Source organism: Elephantulus edwardii, unplaced genomic scaffold, assembly GCF_000299155.1.
Source record: "Elephantulus edwardii isolate Elephantulus edwardi_28Jun2011 unplaced genomic scaffold, EleEdw1.0 scaffold00145, whole genome shotgun sequence".
NCBI classification, from domain to species: domain Eukaryota; kingdom Metazoa; phylum Chordata; class Mammalia; order Macroscelidea; family Macroscelididae; genus Elephantulus; species Elephantulus edwardii.
In genome coordinates, this window is record NW_006399895.1 from 5,831,616 (window position 1) to 5,849,541 (window position 17,926).

At 38.2% G+C, this 17,926-nt stretch overlaps 1 protein-coding gene across 1 annotated transcript in view; it reads right to left on the reverse strand.

Annotated features, from left to right (window-relative positions):
- MYZAP (myocardial zonula adherens protein) overlaps window positions 1-17,926 on the reverse strand; it is a 125,531-nt gene that overhangs the window by 20,763 nt on the left and 86,842 nt on the right. The window contains exon 11 of the mRNA XM_006894531.1: window positions 1,773-1,856. Within this exon, the coding sequence (XP_006894593.1) occupies window positions 1,773-1,856 (84 nt within the window). The remainder of the gene's footprint in view (window positions 1-1,772; window positions 1,857-17,926) is intronic.

Genomic DNA, 17,926 nt, shown 5'->3' on the forward strand with positions numbered 1-17,926 from the left:
ACATGGGGAAAATGAGCCCCTGAAATCCACGCACCACAGTTCTACTCTGGCATACACGAGACTACCTGAGTAGTCCTGGAGTCATGGAGCTGACTCCATGACAACCGCTTGGTTGTTGTTATTTTCGTACATGCCAGGCAAAGCATATTCTCACTTCACTGCATCCACACACAGGTGCTGCTATCATCCCCATTTCATAATTGTAAAAACTTCTCCAACATCACCCAGGTCATAAGAAGAGGCTCCCACATTCAAATTTGGAGATGTGTGAGTCCACTCTTCACCTGTAAGTTATATAAAAATATCGAATAGCACCCAAAACATACGGGGTGCTTAGTAAATGTCACATCTTTCCTTTCTCCGTCCTTCACCGCCCTCTCCGTGCTCTCTCACTGGGGATGGGCTATCATGAGGAACACAGACAAGGACAAGTGGTTGGCAAACCAAAGCAGCTCACAAAGAAAGGGCTCAATGCCAAGCTCTTAATAAAATAGATGTTTGCCTTCTCTTTCTACTAATATCCAAGCTCTTACAGTAATTCATATCCCATCATTTCCTTCTCTGGAATCTACACAAAATCCACAGAATGGCTTCCAAAAGGCAAGAAAGTCAGCAACATGAAACTTTTTTTTTTTTTTTAAGTTCCAGGTGAAATGAAAATTCAAGCTCACTGCTGTTGAGTTGGTTCTGACTCCCGGGGAACTTCCATTGGGTTTCCAAGGTGTGCGTTGACATGGATTGTCCATCTTTCTCCTGCTGAGCTACTGGGGGAATCGAACTCCTGGAGATGTCTGGCCTTTGGGTAAGAAGTGAAATTCCTTATTGACTATGCCACTAGAACTCCTCAGGTGAAATGAAGTCACTGCTAACGTATGTTCAAGGAGCTCTGGCAATGTGCTCAAGAGATAACCGTAAGGTCTGTGACGCAAATCCACCTTCCACTCCCCAGGAGAAAAATGTGGTAGCCACCTTCTTTAAACATTATGGTCCTGGAAACTCTGTGGTCAGTTTTACTCTGTTCTATAGGATTAGTAGAGAGGACAGGTAGCCTAGTGGCAAGAAGCTGTACTGCAATCCTGAAGGCACACCGTTCAAAACCACCAGCTGCTCCACAGGAGAAGGATGGGCAATCTTTTGCGGTGTGATTAACTGCCTCTGAAAATCCACCAGAGGGTCACTTATGGGTCAATTCCAAATCAAAGGTATACAACAACATAGGGTTACTATGAGTCAGAATCGGTTCAATGGCAACAAGGGTTTGTGTAGGGTTTCTGTTTGGTTTTTTGTTTTGTTTTATACTTCAGCTGGCTCTGGCATTCACCATGCTGGGTGACCTCAAGCAAAATCACTTGTTCTTCAGGGTCTCGGGTTCTTTTTCATTCATTAGCAGAGATAAACAAAGTATCATCTTGCCTCTTTTAAGCTGTTGAGAGAATTATGTGAGGAATGTAGGCGAAGATATACATTACAGAGCACAGCACAAACATAGGACATTATCAGTATTAACCAAGAGCTTATCAGGCTTGTAAAGAAAGTTCTTAAACAAGAAAAACTACAGCCAGGAAGCGAGGTGGGCAGCAAGCTGGAATGAGGAGAGTCGGGTGCTACAGAAAAACTAGCTGTCAAAACCTCAGTCTCAGTGTTGGCAGTTAACCTTCAATCAATTTTATAAGGCAGGAAATGGCCATATTTTTAATTAAGTGTTGGTAGCAGCTCTAAAACATTAAATTTAATGGTGAAGTAGACACCATCTTAAAGAAACAGTTTCTTACCTCTCCTTCTAAGAAAGATATCTTTTCTAAGAGTTGTAATATCAACAGCTGTTTCTGTTGCACCTTTTTCTTTAAAGATTCAATCTAAAAAGAAACAAAAGAAAAATTATTACTCAAAAGCACAGAAGTATATCAATAAACCAACTGGAAAAAAAATACTTTGAAGTTTATTTAAAAGAAGCTGATTCTTTGGGCTCCATGGAATATCATTAATATAAGATGCTCTGTGCATGGAGGGATTTTGTGTCCTGTAAACTTGGGATGTAAAACAGATTCTAGAAAGTCACACCTCATTAACACTAGTCCAGCATTTCCAGTATGGTTTTACCTTACAATCTTTGCTAACATCCAGGTTTCCAGAAAATCTGCTTTGGCAAACTGCAGATACACCTCTATAATCATCATTCCATTTTAAATTATGAGGCTTCTCAAATCTTGAATGTTCGATGCTGTTAGCACACTTTGTTAGTACACCTTGTTAGGACACTCATATTTATTGTACCAATGTCAGAAGGTCAGGTTTTAGCAGAAGATCACTGTCACTAAAAATGCTCATGAATGAGATTCAAGAAACCAGGGGCTCATGTGGCCTGATGTTAAGTGGGGAAGGCTTCCTACAGAGGTGAGACCTGAGCTAGGCATTCACTTATGTCTCTGTAATATATTCTACTTTAACCCCCTCTATCTTTGCTTCTCATTCATGTGTCCCTAGACAGACTTAAAAAAACAAAACAAAAGAAAACCAAAAAACCCAATCCTCAAGCTCATTGACACTGAGTCAATTCTGACTTATTACAGTGACCGTATATCAGGTCCTAAGGCTTTAAATCATAACAAAAAGAGACCGCTTATCTTTCTTCCTTGAAGCTGCTGGTAGATTTGAACCCCTTCAAGAGATGTGAGGCCTTTGGGTTAACAGCAACACTCTCTACTGAGTGCCCTACTAGAGCTCCCTCTAGACTGACTAGTTAAGGCCAGTCTCTAGAAAAGAGTGTCATGTTTGGTCAGTGAAAATCAGGGAGACTCTCATTGGGATGAACTGACAAAATAGTCACAACACAAAACAACTATGAGATATCATCTCACCCCGGTCAGAATAGCAAACAACAAATGCTGGTGAGGTCGTAGAGAAATTGGAAGCCTTATTCACTGTTGGTGGAAGTGTAAAATGGTGCAACCACTGTGGAAGGTGGTGTGGCACTTTCTTAAAAAGTCTCAAATAGAGATACCATTTGACCCAGCAATTCCACTTTTGGGGAATATAGCCCAAAGAGATAATAACTGCCACCCAAGCAGATATATGCATACCACCCATGTTTATTGTGGTTTTGTTCACAATAACAAAGAGTTGGAAACAACTTAAGTGCCCATCAACAAACAAATGGACAGAGAAGCTGTAGTATAATCACACAATGGAATACTACGCTGCATTGAAAAACAAGAAACTCATGCAATATTATTCAAAATGGGTGACCCTGGAGGACATTATGCTGAGTGAAATATCTCAGTCACAAAAGGACCTAGTGCCACTGTTGTAAAACAGAACTGACATCGGAGTTGCGGGGGAGACTGAGAAAGATGGGCTAAATAATGTATACTGTATTGAAACAGATAATGGAGAACTAAAAGGGATATGTGATTAGGTATTACTGTCATGACAGAAGTCCAGAACGAAGGCTGCATAGTGGAGTCGACTTGGGAGGAGAGATTGTAAAACAATGCAAGAATTTTTCTTTTACTTTTCAAAGAGAAGAGTGTACTGGGTGGGGGCGGGCAGGAAGAAAAGTACAACAATGACTGAATGGAAATCCAAAGTCTCTGTAAATTTTCATTAAAATTATTAATAATAATAACATTTTTAAAAAGGCAAAAGCCATGAATGGCTAATAAATAAGAACTATTAAAAATCACCTTTCTGGGGGAAATGAACTGATATCAATACACTAAACGCAAATTAAAAGAAATTTTTAAAAATAGTCACAACACATGGGCTCAAAGAGACCCTGATCCTGATGATGGTGCAGGATTAGGCAGTATTTTGTTCTGTCATATGTAAAGTTGCCAGGAGTTGGAAGTGACTCAACAGAACTAACAGCAGCAAAAAAGACAAACCATATGCTGCTGAACACAGGAACTATGGTACTCTGTGCCAGGTCTTGCCTTAGAGAATAGTGGGAAGTGTGTAGGTTTAATAAACAACTAGTGGTTTTTAAAAACATGTTAGCTTTCCAACAGTCTAATATATTGAATTTGAGCATTCACAATAATATCTTTTTATAAAGAAAATTCTTCTCAGTACAAAATTTTTTTAATTCTTTTTTTTAATATTTTTTAATTCTTACTGAGAGGATCTATCCAGTATATCAACAAAAGTCTAAAGTGTAGAAAAAAAATAGGTATGTATCCACCCTCTTCCCTAGACATTTCCTTTCTAGGGCTAGATCACAAAGACACACTAGCCAAAATATGGAAAAGACGTGAGTATAAGATTTTTGGTTTTTAGGAAACAAAACTATACTACTAAGAGGCTGCTTAAACAAACTGTGACCGTCCTAAGTTAATAATCACTTCATTATTAAGGAACAGTTACCAGAAGGGGAACAAGGATACTAGGTAGGGAAGACAGAATTGAAGAGTTTCAAATAATATATTGTTTTAACTTTGAAAACACATTTTATAGATACAAAATAATAAACAAGAGAAACAAGAGAGGAAAAGTGAAGCCCAAAATGTGAAAACAAACTGAAATAAAGGAATTTAATTGTCTATTAAATTTGTGGAAAATATTTAACTGCTGATGGGAGAAAGTAATTTGTATATTTTTAGTGCAATATGCTAGAACAATAATGTTAGAAAAATTATCTTTCAATAAGAAAAAAATATTGCTACTTTTAAACTTTATGGTAATAAAGTTTGGAACCTAGATATTTCATAGAAAACAAAGTATATACAAGCATGAAACCTTAAGAAATAAAAATAATTAAATCTAAAACAGAATATCAGTATAATCTTTTCTTTTCTTTTGTAAAATATACGTTTCTCCAGTTATGAAATGGGCAAAAGACAAGGAAAAAATGTTCACAGAGGAAGTTATTTGAAAATCACTGACAGTAAAAGAGATGCAAATAAAAACCACAATGAGATACCATCTCACTCCAGCAGCAGTGGCAAAGTTTAACAGGAAAGCAAGCAATAAATGAGAGGGTGCAAGGAGATAGTAACTCTTAATTAAAATTAAAAAGAAATTATTTCTTTTTTTTATACCGATGAGATAGGAACTCTTGTACATTGTTGGTGGGATTGTAAAATGGTACAACCACTCTGGAAAGCAGTTTGGTGCTTTCTCAAAGAGCTGAACATAGAAATTCCATATGACCCAGCTATTCCACTGCTTGGAATATACCCCAAGAAAATGAGAACTGAGGCACAAATGGAGACTTGTAAACCATTGTTCATAGCAGCATTATTCACCATCACAATAATATGGCAATAGCCCAGATGTCCAACCACAGTTGAATGGATTGAGAAATTATGGTACATTCACACAATGGAATACTATGCAGCATGCAGGAGTAATGATTTTGTAAATTACTACCTAACTTGGGAGGGACTAGAGAGTATTACGTTGAGTGAACAAAATCAGTCCCGTAAGGACAAATACAATATAAAACCATTATTGTCAAACATGTATGAAGATCAGATCCAGGGGGTGTGAAAGCAGAGGGGTGAGTATGGGTGGGGAGGGGTGTTTAATCATGGAGCATACAATTGGATGGGTGGAGGGGTGAAGGAAATGGGAAAGATCTGGTATGAAAAACAATAAATTCTAACTTTGTAAATAAGCCAGTATAAAAGGGGGAGGGGGGAAACCTATACATTTCTTAGTTCTGTCCACTGAGAAAACTTAGAAATAATAAAACTATGTGCACAATATATTTGGATTGTTGTTTCTGAAAAACTGTTCTCATAAAAACCCAGAATATCCTATGGGAATCACAAAGAAATGCACAGGGTGAGCCTGAGATAAATTTTTATACCTAAAAACAGGATATGTAGGGTCTCCTCTTGGCTAAGGATGGAATAATTTAAGCATGGGGAAAAAAGAATGCAATTAGTTATTGGTTAAAAAAAATGGGAAATATATACATCCTTTCAAAGCCATCTGTGCCATCTGTTTTTTGTTTTGTTTTCTTATGAAGCATATTGTTTATTTCCATCAACCTTATTTCCACTCTTTCTTTTTCCCTTGTTGTGTACCGTCAAATCAGATCCAACTGGCACAGGAAGAGATTGCCCCTCCTTCTCCAGCAAAGCCACTGATGGATTCGAACCACAAGCCTTTGGGATTGCTGCACAGCTTCTAGCCACTAGGCCATCAGAGTTCCCTAAGCCATCTATTTTTTATGATTCTTAAAAAAACAGCAACAATTCATTGGACACCACTGGATGTGTCAAAAGAACTAACTCCCTACTTGGAAATTTCGTTTAGAGCAAAGAATAAAGACTTTATTCTGCCTTATTTGTAAAATGTATTTTAAGGTTATTTAAAACAACCTTATTTGTGAGGGGAAAGTTTTACCACACAGAAGAAATGAGATAATTAGAAAACTACCATGTGGTATATCCTGGGGGGGGAAATTTCTTTAATGCACCATCATCAACAGATGAAAATAGCAAGGCAAAAAAGTTAATGGTGGAAATCTTAGTTGTCTAGTGGTGCTATCACAGAAATACCGCAAGTGGATGCCTTCACCAAACAGGAATTTGTTTTTAACTGCTCAGGCTAGAAGTCATGAATCAGGGTCTGGCTCTGAGGGAAGGCTTCCCTAATGCCTGTAGAGAAAGGTCCTTGTCTCTTCTGAGCTTCAGTTTCCAGGTGATCTTCTGATGGCTTACCATTCTCTCACCTCTAATTCTGGAATGCTAGTTTAATCATATTTCAGAAGAGGTGGACTTGTGACCCATCTTACGCTCCTTGTGACTCATTAACATGGCAAAGACAGCCCATTGCCAACTACCACCAGAGGTATGGGCTCCTCCCGTGCTGTATTAACTGCCTCAGGAAAATCTGCCAGAGAGTCAGCGAGTCAGCTATGGGTCAGTTCTGACTCGATGGCACACAACAACAAAGAAAATTAGGACTTGTAATAAATGTTCGGGGGGGGGCGACACAATTCAATCCAAAACAAGGATCCAGAAGATTATGTTACTGGCTTTTAACACCGGAACCCATGGTCATCCTGAGCATCGCGCAAGTGCGCCAACAGCTATTCCATGCCATCCAGCACTACGGAAGCATGCAGCCCCTCTGACAAAACAGTCTTATTTTTATTTTTTTTAAAAACAAACTGAATCTAGTTAGGCTTCCAGAGCTAATAAGGAAATAGTCTTATTCAGGATATGGAATTTTTCACAAGACAACTGACTCTTGAAATTCATCAGAGAGCAGAAGTAGTGGGAGGGGAGATACTCAGAAAGAGCCATTCTCTAACATTAAGAATATTCAGAAACATAATAATGTCTGTACAGTGACTGGAATGAGTCATTAGGAAAAAGGATCTGTTTAAGATATTTGGAGAGTTTTTTTTATACGTTGGTATTAATTTTACAGAAAATCTACAGATGGGTATGCAATTATACTTAGGGACTCATTAATTTTGCTCAATATATATACTAGTTAGGGAGTTCTGGTAGCTTAGTGGTAAGGAGTTGTGCTGCCAACCCAAAGGAACATGGTACGAATCTACCAGGGTTCTCTTCAGGAGAAAGGTGGACAACTCCCGTGTGATTTAAAGCCTCTGAAAACCCTCTTGGAGTATCAGCTATGAGTTGGTGTTGACTCAATGGCATAAAACAACAATAACATATATACTAGCTAGTTTTATAAGAAAAATCCTACATATCTTAAAGATGCTTAGCAGAATATATAGGGGAATGTTGCACAGTGAGATTTGTTTAAAAATAACTGCACAAAGGTGAAAAGAAGAAAAAGAAAGAGGAGAAGATAGGACAGCTAAAGGCAATGTGACAGAGCTGTCCTATTGATGAATGTGGGTAAAGAGTATATGGAGCTTCATTGATTAGTCTTTCAATTTTAAGTGCATTTGACATTTTCATCATAAAATATTTTCAATTTCATCTGGTGTCAAAAAAGGATAATCTTATAATATGGAAAGAAAATCACAGAAAGATAGTATCAGCAGTAACATACAGAAAGGAAAATGTTCAATGATGATAATAATTAAAGAAATTAAACCTAAAGAAAATAAGTGATCCTTTAATGGCTACTACATTTGCCCCAAACTATTGACAGAGGATTCCACTGTTGGAAGGGCTGAGAGAAACAGCTACTTCTGTGTATTGCAGGTGGCCCTGTAAATTAGAATGACCCTTTGGGCAATTTAGCAATAAATATTAAGAGTCATAAAACTGTTCATAGCCTTTGACCCACTAATCTCACTCCTGGGAATTAATCCTATGGATATAATTCAAACATAAGAAAAAAGCTATATATACAAAGATGTTCTCACTCCCATTATTTATAATAGTGAGAAAATGGAAGTAACCTTAATGTCTAGCACTAAAGGAATGAGTAATAAATTATGGAATATCAATTTGATGGAATATATTCCACAAACACGGAAAACAATTATATTGCAAAACCAAAATGTGTTTACAAAAGCCTGAAGGGAAACAAAGGTTTACAATGATGAAGGTTAAAACTTGAAGGGAAGTTAAAATTAGTTTGAGGCTACAGTAGGATTATTTTGTTTAGATTTCTCTCAATTAGTAGAAGAAAAGGCAACTCAGCTGGACCTGATGCACAACTGACCCTCTAGTGGGTTTTTGGAGGCTGTAAGTTGCATGGAAGGAGATAGTCCACCTTTCTCCCACAGAGAGGCTGGTGGATACTTGAACCAGCAGAGAACACCACCTTTGGGTTGGCAGCACAGCCTCCTATGAATCATGTCACCACAGCTCTCTGTAGAAGAATAATTATCCACAAACAATCCCTATAGTCAGGGCTCTAATTGTTAGAACGTTTGCTTTCTTTGCGTCGAGGTGCAACTCACAATGAAGACTGCTCTTCATCTTCAAGTCCTCTTTGCTATTAGCAAATAAAACTGTATCTCAGGCTGATAATGAGTCTTCCTGCATGCAATTTAAGTGCTATGTTCTTTTTTATATAGTTCAGCTTCTCAGAATATTTGCTAATGATGCAGACTGAGGAAGTATGGGGAATAGATACACTCTCCAACACATTTTCCTATTTTAAACCATGCAGTATCTACCAATCCTCTTATTCTGTTCAAATCTGTGCCTGTATGTTTATGTATAAGTAGTACTGGTGGTCTAGTGGTAAGGAGCTGCACTGTCAACCCTAAAGCAAGTGGTTCAAATCCACCAGCTGCTCTTCCATTGTGATTTCCAGTCTCTGAAACCTCACTGGAGGGTCAGCTATGAGACAGTTCTGATACAACGGCACATAACAACAGGTTTTACATGTACACAATAAGAGAGTTCTAGAATTCTTATTCCTGCCAAAACTTACATAGTCAAAATAACTCAGATAAACATCTTTCTAGTCTCCTTTCCTTCAGCTAAAATCCACCTGACATCCCTCATTCCACAATGTTTCCTTTTGATCTGGCAGTTCCCTGCTAGAATACTGCTGTAACTGTTTTTATATTGTGTTTTGTATCCTTTATTTGCATGTAATACTAATGCTGTTCAAAAATTTCTGCATTCTGTTGGACCATCTCTTTTTAAAAAAAAATGAGCACAGATGTGGCTGTCTTCCAGCTGATTAGTTAGGTAGCTATTTTAAAAATTTTTTCAGTCTTCTGGAGGACACTATGCTGAGTGAAATATCTCTGTCACAAAAGGACAAATACTGCATAACACTGCTGTTATAAAACAGGACTGACATGGGAAGTTGTGAGCCTGATGGGAAAAGGGTAGATAGATAATGAACACTGCACTGGAACAGATGAGGGAAAGAGTTGTCTGGAATATATGATTAAGCATTTCATGTATTATAATAATCTGGAACAAGAGATGCATTGTAAAGTGGACTAGGGAGGGAGAAAGAAGAAGGAGGAAGGAAAATGTGCAACAAAGAATTAATTAAAAATATCTCTTAATGTAGATGAATTAACATCCCATGTTGCATCCATATGTTCAAATGTTCTTGTTATGTGCTGATGAGTCAGAACAACTCATAGCTGACCCTTCAGAGGTCTTTAAGGGGCTATAAATTGCACAGGAGAAGATTGCTCAAACTCTCTCCCTCTGAGCAGAGGGTGGATTCAAATTGTCAGCTTTTGAGTTACCAGAACAACTCCTTACCAACTAGCCACCAGAGCTTCCTTTCTTTTTTCTTATTTTACTAAATACCATTTCTTGTTCATTTTCTTTCGTTAAACACTGCTATATACATGTGTGTGTGTGTGTGTGTGTGTTTGTGTGTGTGTATCATTTAGTATTTTCTTCTCTTCAACCAAAATACTGTCCATGAATACTTTTAATTTATTAATTCATGCATATTCTCTCCCCCAAGCCTCTTTGAAAGGCTATTAACCATCACACAACATGGTTTCTAATCATCCTTTCCTTTCAGACTAGCTTTCCTTTGACCTACTCCAGTGCAGTGTTCATTATCTATCCATTCTTTTCTCACTTCCCACCCACACCCCTTCTTGGTCTTATTATTACAATAATAGACTTATGCAGTTTTTGTCCCTTTGTGACTAACATGTCTCATTCACCAAAATGTCTTCTAGACTCATCTGTGGTGTGTAGTGTTTTACAAGTTCATTGTTTTCCAATGTCGGGTAGTATTCGTTATGTGAATTTATCATTGCTTCTCTATTCATTCAATCATTGTTGGGTATCTTGGTTGTTTCCATCTATTTGTTATTTTGAACAATGTTGTGCATTCTTTATTTAAACAGGTACTGGAATGAAGCAAAATGCTCCACAAAGGAATATGCAGAGTCAGGAACTCTATGTTAATCGGTTCCTCCTCCTGCCCCTGACTTTTTACTTAGTTAACATGCTTCTTTGTAACTCAAGCAGATTATGTTTTTCTGTCTAAGAGACTCTGCATGATATTAGTTTTAAAACCACAGGCTTTGGTATTTAAGGAAGGAGAGAAGGTAAGGTAAAAGTTCCAGTAACTTCTTAAAACTAAAAATTACTTTTATTTACATTAGCCACAATGCAGTCACCTGTATAGGTGTTAAAACTATCAATCCACCCTTTTCCATAGACACATACTGAATCACCTAGGAAGATCAGGCAATTTTGTTAAAGGCCCTGCTCCAGGCAACCTGAACACACTCTTTTCCTTAAAATCCCTCCCACCTTATAATGGTTTCCTTTCCCTGGGTTTCCCTGTGCTTCCATTGTCTCAGCTTTATTTCATTCCTAGTCCACACATCCTACATTCAAGTCATTCCATCCTCCTAGCTACGTACCTCTTGAAAGTAAGATGGACAATTTCCTCCTGTGCAATTTATAGCTTCCAAAAACATGCCTGAGGGTTAACTATGGCTTCTTAGGTGACAGCAATGAGAGAGAGAGAGCTAGGAGCCCTAATGGTGGAACATTTAAGTGCCTGGCTGCTAAGTGAAAGGTTGATGGGCCTATCAAACCATTGGCTCCTTGAGGAAAAGACCTGATCACCTGCTCCCATGAAGATAAACCAAATCAAATCCTTCCATTCTGACTTAAGGTAACAACAGGTTAGGGCAGAAGGCCCCAGAGGTTTGGCAATGCTGTGAAGAAGCAGACTGCCTCATCTCTCTTCCATAGAGCATTTGGTGGATTCAGCCTTTGCAGTTAGCAGCTAAGCACTTAAACCACTGTCTCACCAGGGCTCCTTCCTGTAAAAACTATGGCCTAGTAAATCTTATGGGGTTTTACTCCACCAGGTCCTTCAAGCTTTTCCCATGGCATGTCTCAGTATTGCAAATCAAGGCTTAAAGTTTAATTCTTTCAGCTTAAGAAATGCTAACCTAATTCTTTCCTTTTAATTTTCTAACTTCAGCTCTTTGCACATTTTTGTTATTATACTTTGCTTTGTTTTCTTGAGCTGCCCTTTGAAATCTTCTATGCAGCTTTTACTTCGGCATCTCTTCCCTTTGTCTTGGCTTCACAATGCTCTAATGTAAATTTCATGGTTTTTTCTGGCATTTGGGTTTTTTCTTTCTCCTCTGTCTTTGTAAGGATCTTTTATTCTCTTCATGTATGATATCTTTTATTTCATCCCACAGCTCCTCTGGTCTTCGATCATTGGTGATCAATGCCTCAAATCTGTTAAGATATTTTTTTTTTTAAATTCAGGTAGGATAGACTCAAGATTGTACTTTGGTTCTTGTTGGTTTGTTTTAATCTTATTCTGTCTCAATTTGACACATGAGTAATGGGAGCTCTGGTGACCTACTGACAAAGAAGCTGCACTGCAATCCCAAAGACACACAGTTCAAGGCCACCAGATGCTCTGTGGGAGAAGGATGGGCAATCTCCTCTTGTTTGATTAACTGCCTCTGAAAACCTGCTGAAGGGTCAGCTATGGGTGGGTTCTGACTCTATGGAACACAACAACAATAACAACAATAAACAATTGATGGTTTGCTCCCCAGTCAGCCCCTGCCCTGATTCTGACTGTTGATATGGAGTTTCTCCTATGGTTCTTCCCATAGATGTAGTAAATCTGGTTCCTGTGCAGTATTTCAGATGAGGTCTATGTGTTAAACTGCCTTGTGTGTTCCTTTAAAAAAGGTATGTGTGGTGAATAAATTATTGAAGGTACAAAATTTAATCACTTGCTCTCCAGTCTCTTTTCTCTGTGTATTTTTCTATTCTTTCTTCCTCATTGTTTCCAACTTTTTCATTCCAGTCACCAATAATTATTAATACATCTTGGCTGCATGTTTTGTCAATTTCAGACTTTAAAAGTTGGTAGAAATCCTCCATTTCCTCCTCTGTCTCTAGGCACTGGTGCATGTATTGGAATAATACTTGTGTCAACAGGTCTCCCTTGTTTGTGTACGGATAGTATCCTATCATTCACAACATGGCATCTTAGGATAGATCTTGAAATTGTCCTTTCAATAATGAGTGTAAACATCATTCTTCCTAGTTTTTCATTCATGCACAGATCATATGATCATCTGATTCGAAGTGACCACAGCCTGTCCATTACAGTTCATGAATAACTAGATTGTTATTCTTCTTGCATTCCATTTCACCATTTATAACTTCACACTTCATACATTCCACATTCCAATTATTAATGGTTGTCTGCAGCTGTTCCTCCTCATATTTGAGTGACTTTCTGTCTGAGTTCTACCTCTAAAGCTATCGTGAATGACCCAGGAAGCATCAAAAGAAAATGGAAGGAATATACAAATCACTGTACCAAAATATAATTGCTCAACACTAAAAAAATTTGGTAAACAAGAACCAATGTTAACAAAAAGAAGTTCAAGCTGCATTGAGATACTGGGAAAAAATGAGGTCTCAGGAATAGATAGGATACCGATAGACAATTCAGATAACAGGTGCAACTGTAGACATGTTCACCAGGGTAAGCTAGGAAATTTGGAGGACAGTTGACTATCTGACTGACTGGAAGAGATCCATATATGTTCAATTCCCAAGAAAGGTAATCCAACAGAATGTGAAAATTATTGAACAACATTATTAATACCACATGAAAGCAAAATATTGCTGAAAATCATCCAAATACAGTTGAAACTGTACATTGGCAATGAACTTCCAGAAGTTCAAGGTTTATAAGAGACTGTGGCACCAGGGATATGATTGCTGATGTCAAATGGAGCCTGACTAAGTGCAGAAAGTACCAGAAGAATGTCTATCTGTGTTTATTGACTATGCAAAGGCATTGACTGTGCAGTTCACAACAAACTATGGCTAATGTTTAGAATAATAGGAATCCCATAACACTTAGCTGTCCTCATATGAAATCTATACCTACCCCAAGAAACTATTGTCCAAACAGAACAAGGGAACAACGCATGGTTTAAAATCAGGAAAGGTGTGTGTCAGGATTGTATTCTTTCTACATACCTATTCAATCTATTTGTTGAGTAAATTATTCATGAAGCTGGATTGTATGAAGAAGAATGTGATGTAAGGATCAGAGAAAGATTCATAAATGACACAACCTTGCTTGTTGAAAGTGAGGAGGACCTGAAAGCCTGGCTGTAGAAGATCAAAGAGAGTACAATCTTCAATATGGATTATATCTCAACATCAAAACAAAAGGTCCTCTACCAGTGGAATAATGGGCAACAACTGTCATGATTTCATCTAACTTCAATCCACAATCAGCAACCTTGGTATCAGCAGTCAGGAGATCAGGATACGCATTGCTTTAGGCAAGACCACTGTCAGAGACCTCTCCAAAATACTCAAGATGTCAGTTTGAAGACTGAAGTGTGCCTGGCTCAGTCTATGGTCTTTTCAATCACTTGCTATATATCTGAAAGCTGGACAATGAATAAGGATGACAGGAGAATTATTGATGCTTTTTAATTATAGGGTTGAAGGAGAGCACTAAATATCCCATGGATTGCCAAAAACATGAACCAGCGTCTTGGAAAAAGTGCAAGTGGAATGCTCATCAGAGGTAAGGATGGCAAGGTTTCAGCTCAAGTATATCTGGCATGTTTTTAGGAGAGGCCAGTCCTTAGGAGTGAAAGAGAGAAAGGCCTCCGAAGAGGTGGATTGGCATGATGACTGAAGCAATGGGCTCAAGCGTTGATGAGGATGGCACAGGATAGGAGCAGATACGGGTCTGTTGCTGTGAGTCATGCTTGACTCTACAGCAACTAACCCCACCACCACTACCAGATGAGATCGATAGGAATTGACATTTACTACTTGATGGACTCCAATAACAACACTACCAATTCTTCCAGTTCTTCTTGGGCATAATCTTGGCCATATTCTGGCCCTATGCACAGGCTAGGGTCTCCATCAGGAATGCCTTCTCACCCTCCTGTCCCTTCTCCACCAGGAAGATCCCTGCTGTCACCATCTACTCAAAAGTCACCTTTCAGCCTAGCATTTCCCAAGTCCTCTGAGCTGGTTTTATGTCTCATTTCTCTGTGCAAACTGAGCCCTTTGAAACCACCTCTCAACTTAAGGACACATGAGAGTGAGTGCTACTTTTTGTTTATATATCCTCTAATGACTAATGAAAAAGAAAACCCACAGTGTACCACTGTTTGGTGAATCAATTATTTGCTATAAAGAAACACTCACTCTCCTTTGGAGCTGAAACCACTCATTTATACAGTTTTACAAATGGCTTTGGAAACAGGGTGCTATAGGGTAAGGAGTCCTCCCAATTTGTTTCCATAAGGAACTATACACAGATCAAACCAGAAGGAAATGTGACAAGGACTTAATAAGGTTGTGTTCTGGTTTCAGCACAACACTGGAGGAAGTGAGGCTTCCCAACTTCCTGGATTTCCCTCATATTGGCCACATGTAGGTCACAAGTTATTTTGGATTAGGTGTTAGAATTATGTAAATAGTTCTCAACTATGTAAGATTCATGAAATGTAACTCAACACTGAACTAGGGCACTATGATAAGAAATAAGTGAATATAAGAACTAGAGAAGCAAATAAATATTAAATACTATTCAGCATTGGATAGTGGTTTTTAAGGAATGGGCTTTAGGGTGTGTCATGGATTTAATTGGGTTCCTAAAAAATATGTGCTGTCTGGTGAGAAAAACAATATATATGATCATGGTGGGTAAGTGTTTGTGATTTACCTTTTGTCTTACAAAAGATAAAGGACAGAACCGAGAGAAAAAATCAGAGAAAAGAGGGCACCATAAGGAAAGAAGAGCCATGGATGGAGAGCATCCTTTGCATCCGGTTTCCTGAGTGGTGGTTGTTACTGTCAGGCACCTCTGAGGGATCTTAGGGCTCATAGCAACACTATGAACAACAGGGTGAAATCCTGTCCTATCCTGTACCATCCTCATGATCTCTGCCCTGCTCAAGCCCACTGTGAACCTCCTAAATCCAGGAAAAGATCAGTGCCAAGACACAAAGGCCTTTATAGTCTAGGTCGTAATAGCCCTGGTCTATCCACTTGCCATACAGAGGTAACTCATGGTTGCTCTGAAGCTTAACATTCTAACACTGATGTGTCAAATGTGATAATGGTTACTCATGGTTGATGGTGTTGGGTGGAGCTCCCAGATTAAAACAAGCTTGGAAGCAGGAGTGGCATCCACGTCTGAAATAGCTTGCCTCTGGAAACCCTATGAACCTGGAGAAAGGGTGAAAGTTATACTAGTGTCCAGATCTTTCGTTCTTTGGGCCACTATGAGTTCCCTGTGTCTCGACCGCACTTAACAACAACACAACATGCTGAAGTGGAGCTCTGGTGGTCTAGTGGCAAGACTCTGTGCTGCAATTCCAAAGACTCACAGTTTGAATCCACCAGCTGCTCCGCGGGAGGATGGACCATATCCTCCTTTAAAATTAACTGCTTCTGAAAACCCACTGGAGGATCAGCTATGGGTTGGTTCTGACTCAGCAGTACACAACAACAACATATGCTGAAAAGAGGACAAGAGCCTTCTTCCAGAACAAATATAGAAATAAAGTCTTCCCCTAGAGGTAGCTCCCTGAATTCAGACTTCCCCTCCTAAACTGAGATCATAAATTTTTGCTTGTTAAAGCCATCTATCTGTGATACCTCTACTATAGTAGCATTTGACAACTAAAGACAGAATGCTTCCTACTACCAGCTGACAAATAATAATATACACAAGATCTGAGAAATGTCTTACATGAAACATACAAAAAAGGAATGTGTAAAAGGTACACATTAGTTTTAATTTATACTGAGAGTGACATATGTGAAATCAATTTTAGAGATACTGGAAGATACACTAAAATTGATGGCCACATTCAGTCAAATTGCTTAAAATTTTATAAGGGAAAGAAATTCTCTTACAAATTCAGACAGTCTAAGTTCATGATATCATTGGGTTCTTTCTGAAATTTCTTTGGCTTTCTTTTTTTTATTATGATTGTGTTAAATCTTACAGATTTAAAATTCACTTTCCACCCAACAATTCACACATCTTTTGTTCTGTAGCAATCCCCACAAAGTAACAACATTCTTCCCACTTCTTCTTTTCTTCCCATTTTCATTTATCCTTCAATCCTGTTCCTTTTTGCCTCCTGAATTTTATTTCCTGGGCAAATACCGCCTCTTTGGTCTTGGGTGACTTTGATTTCCATTTTAGTTTTAGTAAACACCAGCAGAGTCCCACATTGATCCAAATCAGGGTGTCGAGCTGTTTGCTTGTTAAAATATGACCACACAATAGAAAAGTAAATCTAAGGTTCCCTAATACTTAACATCAATAGGTCACTCTGTTACCCTTTCCCATGAGACCTTATTTAAAAGACTTTCTACTTTTAACTAAATTTATGAAGAAATAATTCATGTTCTCACTGAAAAAAAAATCTATACAAGATCTATCACTGCCAATCAAAGTGAGGCAAAATGAGCTAACTAGGGCTATGAGTTCTAGGTCAAGAGAACGATGTGATACTGGGTTGAGCCACTGTTGCCTTTGGAAGCAAATTTAAATTGTTAGGTTATTTGAAGGGCTCATAGGTGGTGCAAACATTTAATGTACTGGGCTGTTAACCAAAAGGATAGAGATTCAAACCTACCCAGAAGGACCTTGGAAGAAAAGCCTGGTGATCTCCTTCTAAAAAATCTGAAAAATCTAAGCCTGTGCAGCTTAGATCTATTCTAACACACAGCGAACTAGGAATCACATTCATCTTAGTGCAAAATAAGAGTATTTGAAATTTTATACTCCTTCCCTATAAAGTGCATTTTTGCTATAAGTTTTCTTAATTATATTTTAGATGTAATGCTGTAATTTCAATAATTGTATTTTTAATGTTCATTCTCCTTGATAAAGCTACCACAAAATGAAATTAAAAAAGTAATAATGACAAAGCTTACCCTCATTTTTAAAAAAATAATAAAGCACAGAGATGTATGAAGAAACTTGCTCTGTGCTTATGCAGCATGAAAGAACAGTTTAATAAGGGCAAAGGAAATGGTACATT